This window comes from Varanus komodoensis, unplaced genomic scaffold (assembly GCF_004798865.1).
Source record: "Varanus komodoensis strain SLA01 unplaced genomic scaffold, ASM479886v1 scaffold22, whole genome shotgun sequence".
NCBI classification, from domain to species: domain Eukaryota; kingdom Metazoa; phylum Chordata; class Lepidosauria; order Squamata; family Varanidae; genus Varanus; species Varanus komodoensis.
In genome coordinates, this window is record NW_025335606.1 from 15,580,237 (window position 1) to 15,603,246 (window position 23,010).

A 23,010-nucleotide genomic window follows, 5' to 3' on the forward strand; every position below is an offset into this window, starting at 1 on the left:
GTCATTTAAACCCTTCCTGAGAACCTCCCTCCAATGACTGTGTGTGATATATTAAAAAAGTTAATATGTCTCTTCTCTCTTCCATCCCCCATTCCATGCTTTAGAACTGCTTGTGCAATATGCTACCACCACAACAGCAATGCTCTTGGCATGTGCAGTTTTGCATTTTAAACTAGATTAAATTCTGGCACTGGTGGAATTACAGGAATCAAAGTGTGTTTACTTCTGCAGCTCTTATACTTCATGTGGGCTGTTGGGATCCTGGACTTGGGCTCAGTGCCTTTGCCACAGCATTTTCATGTGTATGAATCTGAGTTTACATTTCCACTCATAAGTATGCATGTTGGAGATTTAAATAAAAATGAATCTCTGATCCTGCTCTTTAGCTTATCTGTGGTTTTCCCCACAGCTTTTGTCTGCATGCTTGCTTTTGTTCCTCATCACTGTTCTTTGTAAAGTGACAAAACATTCAGAGAGTACAGTTAATTGAGGGGCAATAATAGTAAAATGGTAGCTTTATAATTCATGGTCTGCAACCACAATACACAAGCAAAATCTATTTATGTGTTCTTTCAATTCAATTTACCTGCCTTATGCTGGAGAAAATGAAGTTCAGAAGTGAATTGCATGGTGGGCTGAGTTATCTTTATGGACATTCTCAGATCTGAGGATGCTTGATAAATACCTGTTTTTAACTGTTTTGAGAGCTTGTGGTTTGCTTGTTTCAGGGTGGATTGATTTAAACCCAAGTGATTTAAATAATTAAGAGAAAAAGTCAATTTAATTCACTGAACTTAAATCAAGTTCCTGCTGAAACCTCTTCATGCATTTCCTAAATAGTGGTGCAAATATGACTGCTAAAAATGTGAATGCTAAGGTGTGTTGATTTAAAAATACAGTATGGCTTACTTTGCCTTATTCTCATAAACAGACTTTGTCTTTTTTGCTGTGTATCTTCTACAGGTTTACCTTTAACTTGGAATGCCTTTAAATATTCTAATATATGATTTCCAGAATCCTTGCCAGCTTTAGGTTTATAGCACAATCCTAGAAATGTTGCTCAGAAATTGGTTTCACTGAGCAGGATTCACTCCCAAGTATGTGGGTAGGGGATTCCAGCATTTTCTCTCTTTTTATTTCCAGTGCTGCTTATTTCTGCTTCTCTTGTGAGTTTTGCCCTCACCAGAAATGAAATATCAAGCAAAACCAACATGCTCATAATGGATAGTCAAAAGAAATGTACTGGGTTTTTTAAAAAAATCCATCTTTTGGTTTATGTTAAGCACCTGCCTTTATCCACTTTAGTATATTGCCTTTCTCTTAACTAACTCCTCTGCCACGCTTGGCTCGACTTTACTAAACACATAATCACAGAACACAAATCCTATCTTCTTTGCAGATATGACTTTAGTTGGAGAAAAGGAAAGCCCAGAACTTTCAAAAGCAAAAGCTTGTTAGCTAGAAAGAAGCATTTTCATGAGATGACAAACTGAAATTAATGCCCATGTTTGATTGGGAGGTAACTTCATTTTTATGGGGCTGCAAGTGTAAGGTTACCATGTATAGGATGAGATTTAATACTATTTCAATTAAGAGAAAAATAGTATTTTTATTTTTAAATCAAAGTGTTAATTTAAAATTTTAAAGATCCAGTTTTAAGTTTAAAAGAACAATCATTTTTTATCCATACAGACTGATTTTAGAGTTTCCTCCAGGTATTTGTTTCAGCTCTGAATCATTGCCAGAAAAACAGCTAGCTCTTTAAGAACAGAAACTGGCAACCTGTGGGTTACTACCTTGATGTTTGAGATTCCTGAGGTTTCAAAAACTTGATACAGTGGTACCTTGGCTCACGAACTTAATCCGTTTCAGGACTCTGGTCGTGACCCAAATTGGTCATGACCCAAGTTGAATTTCCCCATAAGGTTCAATGTAAATAAGGTTAACCTGTTCTGTAACCATTTTTTTTAATCACAAAAATTGGAAACGAAGTGACAAAGAACAACAAAGTAACAAAGAACAACAAAGTGCTGTACAGCACCGCAGAGAACACTAACCTAGATGGGGGGAGGTTATTGTTTGGAGGGAGAGTCCAAACGATAATCGTGCAATAGTGATCGTGCTTAGGAGGGGGAGATAGGCATGATTGCGATCGTGCTCGTACAGGGACGATGGGTGTGATCATGGCCCTCACCCCCCCCCCCCCCGAGCATGACTGTGATTGTGCCTGTCTTCCCTGCACGGGTGCGACCTTGATCGCTGCCATCTCTCCACCCCCCTGAGCAGGGAAGATGGGTGTGATCATGTTTGTCACACGATGTGGAGTTCACGACCTGAGGCAAAATTTTGCCAAAATTTCTGTTTGTGACCCAATTTGGTTGTGAAATGAGGTGTCCGTGAGCCGAGGTACCACTGTAGTTTCCGGCTTTGTTCAAGGTTTCCAGCCTTACATATTTTATCAGTACAGAATTGTGACTTTAAGAAGAGTAAGATTTTGGAAGAACATTTACATGCATTCCCAATTTGTGGACATTTCCATTTTACTGTTGAAAACAGAGTGCTGGGTTAGATGATCCTTTGATTTCACCCGGCAGGACTGCTTTTATGTTCTTAAGGCTACAGTCCTATGCAGGCTTAATCTGGGAGTAAGTCCCATTGTCCTCAGGAAACTTATTTCTGAGTAGACATATATGGGATTACACTCTAAGGATCCATTATTGCAGATTCTTTTTATCATGGCAGGGTATCCAGTTTCCACTGGCTGTTTGTATTTTGATAAATCTGTTGGGGATTTTTAAAAATGCAATCTGACCTCTTGGGAAACCATTCTTATCAACTAGGAAAGAAAGCACGGACATTTGACTTCAATGCAATGTTTGAACAAACTCGAAGAACTGCTGTGGAAAGAAGTAGGAAGATTCTGGGTGAGCAGACCTATTTCATAGAATGTTATTATTCATTAAAATATTTCTAACATATTCTGATTTCAGGGTGGATACAATAATAACAAACAATGTCAACATGTAACTTATGTATTGCAAAAATCAATAGCCTGGGTCCAAAAACAAACCTTAACACCTGGAGTCATGCTTCAGCTTGTTTAAAAAGAACATAGAATTGCCAATGCTAGTATTGAACTATGTTTTTAGAATAACCAATGAATCTGCCCATAACCCACCAAACCTGGAGAGTTATGGACATTCTGTGCAGGGCAGGAGGTGGTGATCTTTGCCCTCACCCTTTTCCCACCCTGAAAATCAGCTAGATGTCTGGTATAGGCCATCTAACTGAGGTGCTTCAGATGGAGAGAGAAGGAGGCTGGAGCACTGCTAGGATACATCATATCTTGGTAGACCTGGTCTTCTCTTCCCAACCCCCACAGAATGCCAACTAAACTACTTCTCCAAAGTTGTAAAATCAACTTTGGAGATGAAAATGACACAGTTATTTTCATGTTCATGGTAGGTGAGTGGATGAAGCATGAATCCCTAGTTCTGAGGTAGGAGCTTTTTTCCAGCCTTGGAACAGGGAATGCAAACTAACCTGTGTCCCTCTAGATCCTGTCTAGAGGGGCACAGGATCATAGTGTCCTGGTCTTTCTCCTATATTTCACCTTTCCAGGGAATTGAGTTTGTCAGCAATGTTTATTTATTTGATCTACATTGTGTGCTGTCATGTGGACTCAGAATGGCTTAGAGTAGTTTGTCCTAATTGTTACCAATCTAGTGTCCTCTTTTTTCACCTGAAACATTTAATGGCCTTAGTTTGTCTGAGGCATTCTGGAATTTTAGGGGTTTTTTCCTGTCTTAAATATACAGAGGATGGCACCAAAACATACTCCTGACACATACTTTTTTGTGAAACTTATCTGTCAAGGAAGTAACAAATATACCTGTGATTTTGAATTTCAATATTAAGTGTTTTTTGAAAACTATTTACTTAAAGTGTAATCTTACACATGTTTATAGGAAAAAGACCTGTTCAAAGGTGTTTTTTCCTGCCTAAACCTGTATAAGATTACATTCTTAATCATCATTCCAGACATATTAAAATAGAAAATTTCAAAGCAAATACAGGTATCTGTCTCACACTGAACGTATTTCTGTTATACTTATTTAGAAGAACGTGAAAAAGAAGCAGCTGAGAAAGAACTTGGATGCCAGCATGAAGCTGCAGCAGCTACAGACTCACATCCCATGGCAAGAACCTCTTCTCGGTATAGTTAGAAATACCATCCTACATAGTGGGCTTCTAGTTCTGTGCCTTTTGGTAGTATGACATTTGTGCATGATAGTGTTGCATTATAAACCACATTATTTACAACTGCTGTTTAGAGTTAGCTGCTGTAGTTTTAAAGAAGGTGGGGTTGGTTTGCTAGGGTTACTGTGTTCAGGATGCTGTTCCTATTGGCAGTGATAGGAAAACCCCTGATCTTATGCATACACACTAGGAAGTGAATTCTATTAAAAACACTGAGAATTTCTTCTGAGTACACCTGATTAGAATTGGGGTGCAAGGCTTTTGGATAAAGTGGCTGTCTGTATATCGAACTTGTATCTTGCCTTTCCACAAGAAGCTTCCCAAGAGCTTAGGGCTTTTTTTGTTTTGAAAGGCAGGGTTCATCAATGGTAACCTGTTAGAGGCTGCATGAGTGATGGGCAGAGAGGCACCTTCTTTCTCACTCTGTCTGGGTCCAAACAACATGACATCCCATACTTGAGTAAGGGTTGGATATGGGTTGTCATTAACCTATGGGTTGTTGTTGGATGGTGGAGTATTATGCTGCATGAACCCAGCTGCACTAACAAATAGGGTTTGTTCTCTATGACCAATCCATAAAGTCAACACCGGTTGTTGTTGGGTTATGAACTGTGGGTTGTTTGTGTTTCACAAACTGTTATTTGTAGTGACTTTATACAAGACAACAACCCACAGTTCAACAAAAGCCCATACTCAGCCATATGCAACCTTGAGCATGGGTTGTCATGTTGAGTGAACACAATCACACACACAGACCTGGACTTTCTGAAAATCTGGCATCTGTTACTTTGTAATATTGTGGGTGTTTCCCTATCCCAGCAGCTTTTCTGCTCATTCTCTTCCTCTGTCTGGGGAAGGTGAAAAAGAAGAGCAGCCCTTTCTACACACTAATTTCTCTGCCCTCTGTCCTGGGAAGTTTCTGGGAACCTCTCCATATGTCCTCCGAAGCCTGGAGATGGGCCTATTCTCCCCTTGTAATAAAAAAGTTCTGGGCATAAAACGTGGAAGCTGGGGAGAAGCACTTGCCCATCATTGCTTAACAGATGAGCCCCCCTACAACCATTATGACCACCTTCCTGTCACTGGCAGGATTGATTGGGAGGGGATAATCACTGTTCCACCCCGCCTCCCTTAATGCCCTTACAAAGTCATGTTCCTTACGAACTGTACCCACTTTGCTAACCAACTAGCATGCAGTCACTTTTCCTCCCTTGCACATGGTGCTCTCCATTCCGCAGGTTGCAGTATCACCTGGTTAGATATGCTGGAGGAAAAAGGGTGGATGAGGGATTTCAATAATGATCACATCAGCTGTGCAGGAGGGTGTCCTGAGTAATATGGACAGGCTGTTTCTCTTGCCATTCCTTCACCTAGAGATTCAGATAGCAGTGAAAGTAAGGAGAGTTCAGATGAAGAGCTGATTGGACCCCCGCTGCCTCACCAAGGATCTGCAGAGGATTCTGATAATGAACTCATCGGGCCTCCACTTCCTCCAGGGTACAAGGGCAGTGAAGAAGAGGAAGATGAGGATGATGAGGATGAGAACATTCAGGAAGAAGAGGAGGTATGTTTTAAATCCCTCAATGAGCTTGTTTGTCCATAGCTATAAGCCAGGTTATTGCCCCTTATTGCAAACAAGCGGATTGCTTGTACAGACATCCCATTTGCTACCCCCTACATGGAGGCAGGTAGGTTGGTCGGTGGGTAACAGGTAAAACAAGCAATCAGCAAATAACACAGTTTCACATTTTCTCAATAATGTTAAACTCCTTGAAATAAAACCAGCCATAGGCACCATAAACATCAGTCTTGATATCTTTTCCCTTGATAAGCATGATGTGGCTTCATTCACTTGATACACCCAAGTGGGATTCAGGCAACCTGGGTTCTGATTCCCACTCAGTCATGGAGCTCACTGGGTGACTTTGGGCCAGTCACAGACTCAGCCTACCCTACCTCACAGGGTTGTTGCTGTGGGGATAAGATTGAGAGCAGGAGGAGAAAGCTGTAAGCCACTTAGAGTTCATTGGTAAAAAAGATATAAATCTAAATAAATGAATAAATAGAGGCACTTCTTTATTTGGTCAGAATTCTTCCTTGGACTAAGTATTGTAGCTTGTGTAGAAAGTGTTGTTAGAAGTGATTCCAGCTAAAATGTATCTTGTGTCTATTATTGTTAACATATGTGCAAACTACTTTGTAGGACCAGAATCTAGAGCTGACCTCACAATACGTAAAATGGTAGTGGGTCTAGGAATGAGTTGATACAAAGCAGCATGCTGTTGAGTTTGGGAGAAAAAATCATCAAGGGCTGTAGCAGATTGCAGAGGTTCTTGAATGGGAGCCCATTGTGACAGTTACTTTGGTCTCTAATTCACTTTATTCCCAAATAAATGCTTTAGATGGATGCCTGGTTAGACTATAGTATTGTTACAGTTTCTTAGAACAGTTGTTTGATAAGAAGCAAATGCTTGCTTCTCTTAGGAATGCTGATTTTAATTCAAGGGTTAGAAACACTCATGCTGATTATTAATGATTAGGTTATGGTTATGTTTTATTTTTTAAAATTACACTTACATCCTGTGTTTTTCCTCTTGTAAGGAACCCAGGGTGGCTTATGAAATCTTCCTTTATCATTTACCTGTACAAGATTATGCTAGATAGGTTAGACTGGGATTCAGTGTCAGTCCTAATGTTGTGAGCCGCCCTGAGGCTTCGGCGAATGGGGCAGCATAGAAATGTTTTAATAAATAAATAAGTCTCCAAGTGAGCTTTATGCCCTGAGTCCCAGTCCAAAGCTGACTGCTGCACCACTCTAATGCTAATATTTTTTGCTTATTATCTTCAGCACTTCCTTATCAGCAAATACTTTTAGAGGGGACAAGTAGGTTTCCTTTTGTTCAGCTAGATCCTGGTTCCACATCACACCAATAAGTTATACTGTGAATGAGTGGTATACATCCAGATTCACTTGTTTTTTTCATGTGCACAAGCTAGCAATCTGGGATGTATCATTTAAGCAAGCTTTCCATGACGTACAAATCAAAAACTACATTAAGTGCGTACAAAAAAATCAGGATTTGTAAGCCAACGTGTATTGGCACAAGCCTCTCTCTTGCAGAAGGTCCAGTTCTCCCAGTTCCAATTATTTCCTAATGTAACCCCATGTAGAGCACATTGCAGGGATCTATTTTAGAGATTATCAGTGTGTAGAAGCCCAGATATCCCTGTCCAAATCTGGGGGAAGGCATTCCATGCCACTGAGGTCACCCGAGGCTCAAGAGATGGGTCGAGGAACACCCCCAAGTTATGAACCTGCTTTTTCAAAGGGAGTGTAATGCCATTCAGAAAAGGCTGAGCACTGTCCATCTGGTCAGAGGAGACATCCGCCAACTGCATTTCAGTCTTGCCTGAATTGTGCTTCATTTTGTGCATCCAATCTATTTTTGTAGCCAGCCATCATTTTAGCACATCTATAGCTTCACCTGTTAAAGATGTTGTAAGCCGCCCTGAGGCCTCGGCAAGGGGCGGCATAGAAATGTTTTAATAAATAAAATAAATAAATAAAGATGAGAAAGATAAAAAGGACAGAGAGAGAGAGAGAGAGAGAGAGAGCGCTTTGTGTCACCAGAATATTGATGGCAATGCACTCCAAAACTGAAGATGACTTCACTCAGTGATTTTATGTATTTGTTGATTCGCATGGAGGACAAGACCAGCTCCATGCTAGAGAGTTCAAGGGACCAAGGAATTTTCCCCAAGTGCAAACTTATTCCTTCATACGCATGGGTCTCATTCAGGACTGGAAGGGTGTGGCAGATCCTTCCCACCAAATGAAGGTTCAGATGAGATATGTCCAAAATATGGTAGTCTCTAAGGGTTGGAGAGCAAGGATTCAGCTGGATACAAGTCTGTCAGTGGCAATATTTACATGTCACGGAATTCATTTAATCCTGGTTACTTCTGAAAGACGCAGAGGGACTTGTCTTGCTTACAGAATAATAGACTTTACAGAGACTTGTTGTTTGGGATCCTATTAAAAGTGCTGCTGAGTGATTTAGCCTGCTTATATCTGCATAGACTTAAAATGGATAAAACCTGGACTTGATCACATTCATTTTGACCTTGGCTGCATACACAGCCAGAAAATGGCACCTGAGATTTGTAATTCTGCTCATGGACTGAAAAAGGTTCCTCACCCCTACTTGAAGGGGTGTAAGGTTGAGATGGCACTCTTCCCTCTTTCTCTGACCATCTGTGTGGAAGGATGCAAAAATCTGTGAGAGCTTGCATTGGGGATTGTAACTGGAAGATGTCCTTGATGGTGAATTAAAATATGCTATATGGATCTAGGGTTCTTACACATCCAGCTTCCAATTCTGGTTTATTTAGAAGCATTTAATCATAGCTTGGGTTTTGCTCATCACAGGGTTTAAGTGCTAAATCGGTCTTGTACTCTCTCTCATGTTAAAGGAAGAGCAAATTAGTTGGAAAGGTGCTTTGCAGCAGTGTAGTCCACTTGCTCACATCCTTAGTTTCTTAAGCCAGTTTGTCAGTTACTGCTGATGTTTGGTCACAACCTTTATCCAAGTACTGTTGAAACCATCATAAGCACATCAACATCCAGAAATCCTTTGGTTTGCATTTGTCCTTTAATATTTTAATGAATGTTGTTCATAGACGAGCTAATCTGACTGTTTTTATCTTTCATTTTTATTTACTGATATGTAATTCATGAAACCTTAGAAAAGCAGAATTTTGAACACTCGTTTTTTTAAGATTATCTTTTTTCAATGTCTGTTGTCTTCTATCACAGCTATCTAGAGTAATGCTTCTGAGTTATTTTTAAACATAGAAATAAAAAAGCACTACAACCATTTTTTACTTCCTTTCACAAATCATATCAAATTGCTTCCTCTAAAGGAACACAGCAGTCATAAAGCTAAGAACCCTTAAAAATCAGTTTTATGAGGCTGTTACTTGATTGAATCATGTGTAAACTTCTCAGTTGAATCCCGGTGGATATTCTGAGTGATATTTTAGTATGTTGGCGCAATTTAATATTTTTGCTTTTATTTTTTTAGAAGTAGCTTTTCTGAGGATGTGTTGATGAGTGATTGTACTATATAGCTATTGCACTATAACAAGTTTGGAAATGTTGAGAGCAGCAGGAGGCAGCAGAAGGCTTAAAGCAATAGTCATCAGTCTACTGTATTTTAAAAAACTTTAGAATGCAGCCCCTATGGACTCTTACCTAGGAAGAAGTTCCATCAAATTCAGTGGAACTTCTTTCTAAGTAGACATGTGTAGGATTACACTCTTAATAATCTGATGTGAAATTGAGAACCACATTCAATACAGCATGGTTTAGGCCACAATCAAATGCAGGTTTGGACAGGAAAAAGTACTGTAATTCCCAGCATGTGTCCATATGGTTTCCTACTTGTGTCAAAGGCCATAAATATGTTGAAACCCATCTTTGAGTTACTACTTCTATTCTTTGATTCAAAATGGTTTAAAAAAAAAAAAACCAAAATGCAATTTTTTTTACTTCTGGTTGACACATTAGTTTACCCCTGCATATTTTTTCATGTTTTAATGTGATGAATTCTGTTTTGCATTTTTATGTGTTGAAGGGAAAGGGTAGTTGATTGTTATTTTGCAGCAATAGGAGCCAATAGGCAAGTTAGATACATGCAGAGAGTAGTTGTTCAGAATTTCAAATGAAATACTGACTAGATTGATTTTATGTAGGATCATACTGGATCATTTATCAAAACAACAGTCTGTTAACGTAAAACCAAATGTTGCCAAAGAAAAAGGAAGATGTAATCCATCTGTTGGTGACTATGTTTATGTTCTGGTCTCCACAAATCCAATAATGGTTTCCAAATATGTGACCATATATGCCAGACAGTTAACTATCCACCAAACTGGTAAATACTCTAAGCTGCTTTCATAATAGACTTGCAGTGCATATGAGGATATGAGGGGAGGGCAACTACTGGCCCTTAGGAGGTGGGGTTGGCACTTTCTGAGAGTCCTTCCCCAAGCCCCTTGCCCAAACATAGACAAAAATATCCCTTCTAATCAGAGATAATAAGGGGATGGCCCCACACTCACCAGCTCCTGCAAGATCAGGCTGAGTTTCTTTCCATGCAGAGTGACAGGGCCACACTGATGATGTCATGGGAGAAGGAGGGGTTTTCAGTGGGCCCTCCCCTTTCTGTGTTATTCAACCTACATGGCTTGGTCTTGTGTGTGTGTTTGGGTCAGGGAGGCTTGATTTGGCACTTTGAACAAGAGAGATTGTCCCCTACCATACAATAGTGGAGCAAGAGGCTTAGCAGTAAATATCCTAAAAGCAGCTAAAATCCTGTGGCCAAGTTAGGTGTAGTAGAAGGGAACAGTTGCAAATGTGCCATTTGTAGGTTCAGTTGGATATTTATGTTGCAAATTCCATTTGGAATTATACTGATAATGAATTCTTTAACATGTTCCAAGGCATTGCTTCTTAATGTTCAGTAAAACATTTTCCATGATGTGGAGAAAACATAATTTTAGATTTGACTAAGTTTGATGTCAATGAGTTTTACTTATAGTTATCTGAGAAGGCCTATAATAGTCACTTACTTGAGTTAAAGATCTATGTAGAACAACAGTGGAATTTCATCTCAGACCAGAGATGCTTGTTATGTGTACTAGGAGGTATCATGCTTAGGAATGGTAGCCACTGATTGGTATGTATTTGAGCAGTATTGGCCCTAGACTAGGAGGTGGTATGTAGCATTCAAACTAAAGATCAGTGCACATGGAATATAAATACAGTTGGTAATCCTGCATCTGCTATTCCTCATCTCTCATCAAAATAACCAACATATCCATATCCAAACACTTGCAGCTTTGGCAGAGTTGAAGTCTTGATAGGACTTGATAAAACAATCCGTGATAATGAAATGAAATTGAATGTATGTCATTGTTCTCATTGAAATGGTATTTGTAGAGATGAAGAGCTTGCTGTAAAGCACCAACAGCACATGGCCTGGTCTTTGCAAAAGCCTTTTATACATTGGACATGAAATACGTGGATAATCTGGAAATTCTTTGATTCTGAAGGATATGCCAAATTCTATGTCAGTGCTAGCAGAATAGCGAGTGACCACATTCATGCAACATACGGAGGAGCCTGGCTTATGTTCATGAGCAGCATGCTGATGCTATACACTCTTTATTTAACTCTGCTTGCATCTTTCCACTAGAGAAGAGGTGTTTCAGCAACTGGTGCCTTCCCAGGAAGAAAAAAAACCTTTGAATTGCAGCTGACCTGGTATTTTTAGGTTGTTGCTTTGCCTTGGAAGCCAAAGTCTGAAGCCAGGGTTTGAAATTGGCTTACAGTTCCAGTTTGGGAACCACAAGCCAAAACCAGGCTAAGATGCTATGCTATGTTTTTCTTCTCTTGTTAGTGAGAACTTAGTCATTGATGCTAATCCTGCTGGTGAGAGGAGCCAAGTATGAGCAATCACATACCCTCACACTTAGTCTTGAACAATAAGCTTGGATTATCCAAAATCACAGAATTCAGTGAACATGTCAAACCATGTTTCTAGTTTTAGTTATAGTTTCTCTTCAAGTCCAATAGGTAATGAAAGCAAATTGAATAAATTATTGATCTGGGGGAAAATGTGAGTTGGAAGCAGCATCCCAAGGGGCCAAAAATGTGTTTTATGTCCATACAAATCAATTTTAGGCTGACCTGTGGTACTTGACTGGACTGTTTTTGAGGGAACAGAGAAAATAATCTAGCCATGCATGAGTTAAGCTACAGTTACTTAAAATTTCAGAGGAATGAGAATGTCTTTATTTCTGATGATATATGAAGATGCTGTGTAATGCTCAATCAAAATGATGAATGGTTTTTCCCCATGCTGATTAAGTATAATTGTTGTCACTCCAAAATAGATGCCTATCTATTAAAAACCGATGTCTCACCATGATGCTCAGATAAGGAAATAAATGTTTGTCCAAAATATGACAGTAGACCTATACCCTGACTTCTTTATGTGGCCAGAAAAGCACCATCCACGCATGAAAGGGAGGTACTGGCAAACTTAATTTGTATAAGTAAGAAAGAAAAAGTGGGGAAAGGGAATTCAAAAATAATAGGAGGCAATCCAGTGAGGTCTATGCATGTTCAGCTAGTGCAGAATACGGAGTGCGGAGCCCTTGGGGAGGAAAAGAAAACAAAGTGGGCGATGAAAAGGAGTCTCCTGCAAAAGAGCCAGTGAATGAAATCCTGAACAATAAAGAAAGGATATCTGGCAATTCTTTTTTCCCTGATGTTTCTGTAATTGTATCTTCTCCCCATGAATCAGCCTGACCTTCACAACATAGACCTTGCCCTCTTTTTTATAATTTATTATTTTGAACCAGCAAGGAGTGTGTTTCTTCCTCAAACTGAGGAGACGTTTAAGAAAAGGAGCTTGTATTAGATGACTCATTCTTTCTTCTATTTCATACTTAAAAGAAAAAATACACTTTAAATACTAAATACACTTTATTTAAATACTAAATGTACTTTATTGGTCATCTTTGTTTGTGGAACACATGCACAGTGTCATCAATCAGAAGAGCTGGGACAGATACTTGTGGAAGATGAAATGAGGGAGGAATTGGTAGCAGCAGGAGTACTTCCTTGAGATGGAAGCAGTTTGGATTGAGGGCAGCAGTCTTTGACCACTATTATTGGGTTGCAACCAATTCTGCTGTCACTACTCACGAACCATTTTGTCTCGTTACTGTAACTTCACCCCTCATTGTATCCTTTGGCCAGCAGTGCTGTTCCCCAAGCCTTGACAAGGAGTCCATGGCCTGTGTTAAGGCTCTGCCTCTACCTCCTTCCAGACTCCCCTCTCTGCTCTTTCAGTTCTGCTGTGTGATGGAGGTGGTTGTGATGAATAAGGGTGCAGCTCAGGTGATTATCCAATGGGCCATGCTTGAACAACATGGAAACTAGACATTGTATTGGAATCTCACTCTAGACATGCTTGTTTGTTTAATTTTTCAGGATTAATGTTATCATTAAGTTAAACTTGAATGATCAAATGAAGAAAATTGAGCTAGTCCATGTGCATGCAGATGAATCTTTGGTCTGATCCAGCATGGTTTTCTTTATATTCTTATGTACTGCTGCTGCACTAGTGGGAATGATTGCCAGTGCGACAGGGCATTAGTGCTGGCTAGTGCAATCAGAATCTAGCCAACACTACTGATTCCAGAATGGGTCATGTCAGCAAAGCTCGTTTCCTGTTAGAGCTGGCAGATTGCCAGCATTGGATCCTGTTCACTGTTATGCTGAGGTTATACTCAGAGGAGTTAGGCTGTAATCCTGTGCTGGTTTGGACAGAAAAAGGGCTGCCAACTCCCAACATAGCCCAGCCATGGCTGTGCCCTTAGTGTAGTTACACTTAAAAACTATAGCCTTGATCGATGTTTTAACCTCATTATCTTATGTGTGTCTACTCAGAGTTACATCCCATTCAATTCAGTGAGACGCTAGAGAGTATGTGTAGGATTTCAGCTTCAACTTACAAAAGAATTGTGTGTAAAGCTTGGTCCTCATGTGTATACAACAACGATTTTCCTCTGTACAGTCAATGTTGGTTGCTTTGCAATTTTGTTTTCTCATATCCCATTACATAAAAGTGCACGGTTACAGCAGTTCATAATATGGGTTAAATATTAATGTTTTGAAGGCAATTTATGGGTGGCATGGGAGAATTACTAATCAAAACAGTAATAGGATTGGAACCAGCTGTGCATGCTAGGTACAAAATTGCTCTTCCTTCCTTCCTGCAGTGAGTTAGACATGTTGTAATTTTTTCAAGGTTTTAAAAATATCAGAGAGATATCATAAATTTGCCATTTAAATAATACTGTTTACTGCTGATAGCTTACTTGATGATCTCAAATGTATTTACACTGTCAGTTTCTCTTAGGGCTGAAATATTTCATTTGCTGGATTAAGGGTGCAATCCTATTGTGATGATCATAAGCCCCTGAACACATTGGCTCACACCCATCGTATACAGCATGAAGGGGGGGGGCAGAAGTGATCACCACCCCCGCATCCCACCATGCTGCATTTTTGCTAGATGGGCTTTTTTGTCTGTCTAGTGACTGTTTCAAAAGAGGAAGGAAGCAGGCAGAGAAGGCCTGAGGAATCCTCATATCCAGGCCTTGCCAGCTTCCTCCCTCCCCACCCATCAGAATGGTCCATCTTCAAGGTTACTTTCCCATCCTTGGAGAACAGCCTGCATTGCGCCTTCCTTATAATTTTGATTATGGTTATTATAATTAGTATTTTCTTCAGATGATGTATGTAGATGTAATCATCCTAGAAATGGCACAGAATGAGTACCTGCTTTTCTAGATTATTTCATTTCATTTTTTAAATATTTAAGAGGCACTGTTACCTGATTTGTTATCTGTAACTTTTACATCTGCAGAAATATATAATTGAGTAAGCACTGTTGCCTTACTAAAAACAAAAAAAGCTTTTTCTTCAGAGGTATTTTAATATTTCTTGTGTATGTAGATGTCTTGATTCAGATGTTATCTTACTTAGAGTATAACCACTGAAATCAGTGTTATCATAGTTAATCCATGCTAACTTTCCTATTGAGTTTGTTGGATCTATTCTTCAATTTTTCTCATAGCCAAAATATTCAAACAGAAATACTTGATTAGAAAGTATTCAAAAAAGCAGACTTAGAGTACAAAGTCATACATGTTTACTCAGAAGCAAGTCCCATTGAATCCCATTGCAATCTTAATGTTTGCAAAGTTCACATAAATGCAGAACTTTACTTGGAAATCATTCATTCTTGGTGTATGGAACAGGAGCAGTTTGCTGAATACCCTTATGCCCAGGTATTCAGTAGAAGGTGAGAATGCATTCCATGCAGTCAGGAACCCTGGCTGAATGTCCAAACTATGTGTGCCTGCTTATGTGCACATATAGCCCATTTCTTTCTATCTATCTATCTATCTATCTATCTATCTATCTATTTATTAAAAACATTTTTATGCCGCCCCCATCGCAACAAAGCCTCGGGGCAGCTCACAACAAAAACAAAATATACAAATATAACAATTATACAGCAAAAATATTAAAACCCGGTGCATCTCGGCTTAAAAGATTTAAAATCCTAATTAATTCAATAATTTAACAATTAAAATCAGTTTTAAATAAAAAGGTCTTAGCCTGGCACCAAAAAACAAATAACGATGGCGCCAGGCAGACCTCTCTGGGGAGTGCATTCCATAGATGGGACGCCACCACAGAGAAAGCCCTCCTCCGGGTACTCACCCTCCTAATATCATTCACAGAGGGTTCCCAGAGAAGGGCATCTGTTGCTGATCTTCTACTTTTCTTTGAGCTTGTGAAAATTGGAAAGCAAAAGTTAGAGGAAGCACAAAGACCAGAGGTCAGGCCAACAGCTGCAATCCTATCCCTGCTCTGTGCATGGATGGAATTAATGGTTGAAACTTGGGAAGAAGACGAGGCATCTGCAAAAGATCCCTACAACTTTGCAAATGCTCAGTTTGAGTGCTCTTCTATCCATTTATTATGTTATCAGTTCATTTAATGAAATAATAAACTTAAAATGGAAAGTTCCTTAAGGGGAAAATGTAGCAGCAGAAAATGTTCCATCTTACATTAATGCCACTGTTTCATCCATTGTTTATGAGAACTGGTCTCTTGCCCCTCACTTACCTGTACCTGGCAAAACTACGTGATGAGAGAAAATCTTTCCACTTTTACCGTGCTGATAACGCTTGCAAAGAGCTGTTCTTTTGTTTATTGACTAGAATGCCACAGTGAAGTGAGATACTGAGGAGCTGTAGCTCAGAGGTAGAACTTATATTTTGTAAGGAGATGATCCAGCTTCAAACCCTGACATCTCCAGGTAGGATAGGAAAAGCTTCTGCCTCTAGCAGTCAGTGGCCTGGCTATCAGGTCATGCAGCCCCCATGGTGGGTTGTGATGCTGTGTGAACCAGTGCGGTTTCTGTAGGGTGGCTTATTTTTCACAGACAAGCTAATTTGATAATCTTTGGCTTGTTTTAGGGTTCTTTATATCCATGACAGCTTATTTGGCATTCAGTCTCAACAGAGCACTTTTAATTGTAGGTTGCCTGGAACAGCTAGATAGCTGCCTGGCCAGAAAGGCAAAAAGCTTGTGCTACTAGTGGTCCTACCCAAAATTTCCAGTTTCACCAGTGACTGCCCCTCAACTGATGCTGAAGCAGCTCTTTGGAATGACTGAAATTGTTTCTCAGTGGTTTTTCTTCCAGGTCTTAAATACTTCTACTTGGCATTGTAATTATTATGATGGTGGTGGTGTTTCATAGGTGCACACTTAATAAGAATAAGAATATTGACAAGATGAGGTTGCTTATCAACTGATTTGAGCATGTTTGCAAAAGATCAGGGCAGAAATAACCTTAAGAGAAAGGAGGGATATGATACCGCAAGTCCAAAGCCTACGGGGGCAGGTTGGCAGATTTTCCTTATTTTGAAAAGATGCCGAGTGCTGAGAAAAGTCAGTTCAACAATTAAAAAGATTACATTGTCAAGAGAGGAAAATTAAACATACCCTGCCTTTGGGTGCTCCTTCTTTTGTAACTTTTTCTTCATTTATCAGTAGTTTTCAGCTGACAACTTGGCAATTGGTCCCTGGCAGTTGTGGACAAATAACCCATATGTAGTGTTTGTCAGTTTGTTACCTGTTGCATTTGACAGCTCCTTTTGACATCTGAGACAGAGAAAGAAATTGACCAGGCGACACTTTGCATATTGGGCAGCTTTAACAGCATACTTGTGAAAGACTGACGTCACTAACACTTTTTAAACATTACTGGCACAGTTGCATAATTTTTAGGGGCCAAAAAAATAAGTTAAAAAATACAATTGGCACAGAAAGATGGAGGGTGATGGTGTACCATGTTCCCTGTATTTACCTCTTCTGCAGGCCTCCAGAATCATGTGGGTTCAGTGAAATCTGTGACTAGATAGACGTAGAGCATTTGTGGAGGAAATAATATTGGTCTGGTTCATACATAATATTGTTATTGGAACAAATTGGCATGAAGGGAAGAAGAACTGAACTGAGCAACTGGTGGTTTATACAGCCATAGTTAATCAGTGCAGCCTGTCATATATGTATTAGTTAAGTTTAGAGCAGTAACCAACTGCAGTTTCTGAGCTGACCAGAAAACTGCAACATGCCAGGCCAAAACTAGTACTTTTGTGGTAGTAACAAATTGTAATAGAGTGTTGCATCTAAACCAGAGCACTGTGTCTGATACAGGTTTTATGGATATTTTTGCAGAAGTGTTTGTGTTGCATGTGGTAGCGGTGAGGAGATATATGGACAGCGTGTTTGGAAGTGCATATTAAAACGGGGCTAATTTACTCATTCTTCTAATGACTCAGGGCCCAGTCCTATGCAAGCTTGGACAGCGAGAAGGGCCCACAACTCCCAGCATGCTGCAGTCAGTGTAGCTAGCTAGAGGTATGCTGGAAGTCTAGACCTTTTTTCTGTTTAAACTTGCACAGGATTATACCTTCAGTTGATTTTGGTGGGACCTGGTCCAGTTACTGGGTTCCATCTGATGAATTTGTGATAATTGGGATTAGTCAGAGGAATAGTGAATTTTATTATACAGAAGTTCAAAGTCTCTATGGTATGATACATAGTAAAGTCTGAAATTCTATTTGAAAGTCTTCTGTGTCGAAGGTCCATGACTATTGAGGATGCTTATTAGGCTTCTTTTAAGGTCCTTCGGCCTGGGCTTTTTCCCTTATAAGTCATTGTACTTCTGAGAACAATGACACCCACTTTTCTGACATTTTAGCCACATAAGCAACAGCACTCACCCTTGAGCATTGGGAACAGAGGGAATGATATGAGATTCTAAGTTAGACAGGCATAGCAATTAATCAGGTTTATGGTAACACTTGCAAGTGTTGAGGGCCATTTGTCATAGAAGTCATTATTTTTTAACACTATACTACCTACATGCTTTCCTTCAGTATATGATATATGCTTCTCTGGTGTTCCTAGTGCTTGGAACAAAATTACTAGATTCATCTTAACTTGCAGCCGAAATTGTGTTCATATATAGGCATTCTTGGGGTGGGTTTGAGATATTTATAGTACATTCTGCAACGTAGGAAGTTCAAAGTTTCTAAAATGGAATGGGGTCACACTGATTCCTCTTAAACATTTGGCTATTTTTAAGAGATGTTATGCCAAGGCTTGTCCTGGGAGGTTGTTATCTTAATTTTTGTTTTGATTAAACAGTTTTGTTTAAAACTCTGGAATCCCTTGGATAGCACAGCTAATGCTCTCTCTCCAAAATGTATTTTCAGAAACTTGGTCTTGGAATACCAGTGGTGAATTTGCATATTTTATGCTGTACAGTTGGCAGTTGTAAATGCCACTTAATATCTGCATGTTGAGAATTGCTCCTTGGTTCAGCCTAGTCCAGCTCTTCTACTTAAACTTCTCTGTTGTTTTGATTCCAGCCACCTAGAAGTCCCTTTAAAAGGAAAGGAAGGGGAAAGTTAGCAAGCTAATTAAATGTATATGTTTAGAGAACATTCTTCTGTTGCTTGTGTCTTGGGCTTCCCTGAGCAACTATGGCTACTTGAGCCTTCAGCAACAATGATGGACCTCGGTGTACCCCCAACTATGAACTTGAGCTTTGAAAGGGAGCATAACCTCATCCAGAGCAAGAGATAAGCCTAACATCTGGACTCAGGAACCACTTCCCCTCAGGGCTTCTGTTTTGCCAGGGTGCTTCATCAGTGTATTGGCCTACATTTAGCCCACCACTGGGTCTAGACACAGATTCAGGTGGTGGTAAGATTTGAACTACTGTAACACAGTGTTGATCCCATGAAGTTCATCTAGAAAATGTCATGATCAGTGATATTGAGGCCAGTGAGAGATTGAGCAGAATTAATAGAGTCATGCTCCCACTACCTTTTGATATCAGAGCAACCAAGGCTGATTTGACACCCAGACTGGAGTGAACCTAGATGATCAGTGTCCTCCAAGAGTGCCTGCAGTTGCTTCAGCAGGACCCACTTAAATATCTTCACTAGAGCTAGGTGGGAATATTATTTGGACCAATTAGATTACATAGGGATGGTTGCACTACTACTGTGTTAAGGAGAGCAAGAACCACCCCTTCAGGTAAAGATGAATCTACCACTTCTTAGACCCAGCCAGCCACACTTCTCTACTAGCTTTTATTAGCCAGGAAAGTCAAGGTTCGAGAGGACATGTGGGCAGCCACATTGTTTCAAGCACACAGCACATAGTTTAAATGATAGAATTCACTTCCCCAGGATGTAGTGATGACCAGAAGTTTAGATGCATTTAAAATGGCTTTGGACACATTCATGGAGGATAAGGCATCCTGTGGCTACATGCCAGTATCAGAGGCAGTGTCCTTATATACACCAGTTGCTGAGAAGCATGGGCAGAAGGGTGCTGTTGCACTCATGTCCTCTTTGTGGGCTTCCTGTGGACAGCTTCTTGGCCACTGTGTGAGCAGAATGCTGGACCAGATGGATGCGGAGTCTCATCCACCTTGGCTTTTCTTGCATTACCACTATCCTGTGTTTCCTAAAGGATCCCTCCTATGATTCTAAAAGGGTGAAATATCTGTCCTGTGGCTTTGTTACCATGCCAATAGCTTTAAGTCCAAATGGCCCGATATTTTTGGTACCTGTCCCTGCTCGTTTTGCCTTTGGTCTACTCATTAATGTTAATGTGGCCTCCAAGAGCTACCCTGGGGGAGAATCTGGCGCAGGCACAAAAAGGTTCAGACCTCCTGAGAGGGATAGTCCATCTTTTGACTGTAACGAGAATGGTTTTGGCCCAAGCCTAGAAAAATACAAACTGTCAGCAAAAATTGCCTGATTTAAGTAAGATATGGACTATCATGGCTAAATGAACTTTTTATGTAAGGATGCATGAGAGTAAGTAAATTGACCTCTTTTTTAAATTCGTTTTTGTTTTGAGACTAGCAGATGGTGCTTCGGCTTATACATTCAGCAGTTCTGCTAGGAGCAGAGTGACTAGGCGTTGGGTGGGTGCCTGTCTTGTTGCTTTCTTAAATAGATGGGAATGTTGGCCAATCATCTGCTCCTTCCTAGAACTCTGGTAAAGGGTGGTCTACATAAATCACCATTTGATGGGCACTTGAATGCTTCTGCTGGAAAAGAACATAACATCTTTATTAGTCATTGCATTACATGATTATCGTAGTTTATCTAACAACTGTTATACACTCATGTTCTCATTTCAAATAAGATTTTAACAGCATAGTGTGTTTCTAACTTATCTGTTATATGTATCTGTAGATGTTTCTACAGATTCTAACTTATTTTCTAACTTATCTGTAGATGGTGTCATTAATTATATTGTAAGTCAAACTTACAAGTATATTTAATGGGATTGAAAAATACTTTGGTTTTAAAATCCAAAGTTCTGGCAGTGGAAAGCTAGAGAGCTAGTGTGCCCCCACCTTATTTGCTTTCGTGGCTTAGAAAATGCTTTGTGGGAATTGTTGAAGTAAGCATTTGCAGTTATTTTAATGTTGTTCATAAAACCAGCTAAACTGCAAGCCTAAACCCACTTATTGAGGAGTTAGCCAGACTCAGACTTACTTCTTCATAAACATTTATAAAGGCACATTTGGACTGGAACACCCAGAATTCCTAGTCAATGGTTCTGCTGGATGGGAATTCTGGGAGTTGTGGTTTGAATGCCTCCAAAGGCCTTCAGGTTGGAGAAGGCTGATTTATAGGATTGTATTGAAAGTACTCTGTGAATATTCATGTATTTCTTCATTTCTGGATTTTATTGTGCTCTTTTATTTATTATGCTGGAGAAACACATGTATAATGACTATTTCTCTTAATTATATTATTCTTGACAGGATCCTGTGAAGAAAATTCCTGACTCACATGAAATTACATTGCATCATGGAACAAAAACAGTAAGCATCTTGGCAGCTTGCCTCCTTTGAGCACTAAGATAAGAAGTTTAGGAACAGAATGTTACCTAATTACTTATTAAATTGCCTGCTAATCTGCAACATACCCAGCAATCTCCATATCTGTTTGCATGTTTATCAACAGCATACAAACTTAGCCAATGTGATACTAATGTACACATTGAGCATGTTGAGGATTATGTACAACTTGAATGGAAAAGAAGTCATATGAAGAAATTTTGAAAGAAATGGGCATGTTTAGTTTGGGGAAGAGAAGACCTGGAGCTCCTGTATTGCGCACTATAAATACCCAAAGATCTGCCATATAAAAGGTTTATAAAATAATAAGAATTGAATCCAAACATGTTCATATTCAGAGTAGACCCATATCCAGAGTAGATTTGTCTCATTGATTTCAGTTTGTCTACTCTTAAGTTTGACCTAGTTTGACTAGGTCTAGATCTGATCCAGCAGCTTGTTACCTGCTGCACCAAAGATTAGGACTAGAGCTAATGGGCTTAAATGACTGGAGGACAGAATCAGTTAGGAGAGAACTGCTTGATGAGAAAAGATTTTCAGCCATGGAACCAATGACCTAGATGGGTATGGCTCCCTCTCACTGGACCTCTTCAGAGGATGGACAATCACCTTTTGGGAAAGCTCTTGCCCTGCATTTCCTGCAAAGCCTCTTCCACTCCACAAGTCTATGATTTAATGGACTCAAGTACAAAGCAAAAAAGCTACTCTCTTTTTGTTTTTGTTTTTCCTGAGGGCTGATTCACCTTCAGTTTGGAAGCCATTTTTCATGGTGTACTCTCATGCTTTTTCAGAAGCATAGAACAGCCAAATGCTATTCTTGTGAGAGGAGCCACATGGTTGTTATATATACAGCACCATCCACATTTACAGTTAAAGAGACAGATTATTGACCCCTTATAATCTAAAGCAGTAAGGGGGAATGCAAGTGTTCAGGGAAGAAATTACATCAAAGTGGGCAGGAGCTGTGATCTGGAGGAAGTGACCTTCAGGCAGTCATGGCTGGTAATGCCAGTGGAGGGGAGGTCACAGATGGAAGTTTCATTTATATACCACTCATTTATAAAACTCTATAATTATTATATAATTATAATAAAAAGATTGGACTATTGTAACATGGTCTGTGTGGGGCTGCCCTTGAAGACATTCCGGATACTTCAGTTGGTTCAGAATAGAGAAGCCAGGTTGCTAGCAGGGACTGGCAGATATATACATATAACGCTGGTCCTCTGCCATCTGCACTGGTTTCCAATTGAACTTCAGGCCCAATTTAAGGCGTTCATGATGATTTTAAAAGCCCTAAATGGCTTAGGACCTGGAGATTTGAAGGAGTGCCACCTCCCATATATACCCGCCCAGCCTCTAAGATCTGGAGCGGAGTTCCTTCTTTGGGAGCCCTCTTTGCAGGAGATCAGAAGAGTGGCTATCTAGAGAAGGGCCTCCTCTGTGTTGGCGCCCCAGCTATGGAATGAGCTCCCCAGAGAAGTGTGTCTGGCGCCGATGCTTTTACCATTTTGGCGCCTTCATATTTTCCCATTATTTTAAATGTTTTAAGTTTGGATTTTATCTGTTATTATCTGGATGCTGTATCTTATTTATTTTATTGTAAAATAAAATAAATTTTATTTTATTTTTAATA

The 23,010-nt window shown here is 39.8% G+C and overlaps 1 protein-coding gene across 1 annotated transcript in view; it reads left to right on the top strand.

Moving 5' to 3' along the window:
- The window catches only part of WDR70 (WD repeat domain 70), a 144,612-nt gene that overhangs the window by 668 nt on the left and 120,934 nt on the right, over window positions 1-23,010 (top strand). The window contains exons 3-6 of the mRNA XM_044431200.1: window positions 2,841-2,924; window positions 4,120-4,216; window positions 5,635-5,824; window positions 21,279-21,338. Of these exons, the coding sequence (XP_044287135.1) occupies window positions 2,841-2,924; window positions 4,120-4,216; window positions 5,635-5,824; window positions 21,279-21,338 (431 nt within the window). The remainder of the gene's footprint in view (window positions 1-2,840; window positions 2,925-4,119; window positions 4,217-5,634; window positions 5,825-21,278; window positions 21,339-23,010) is intronic.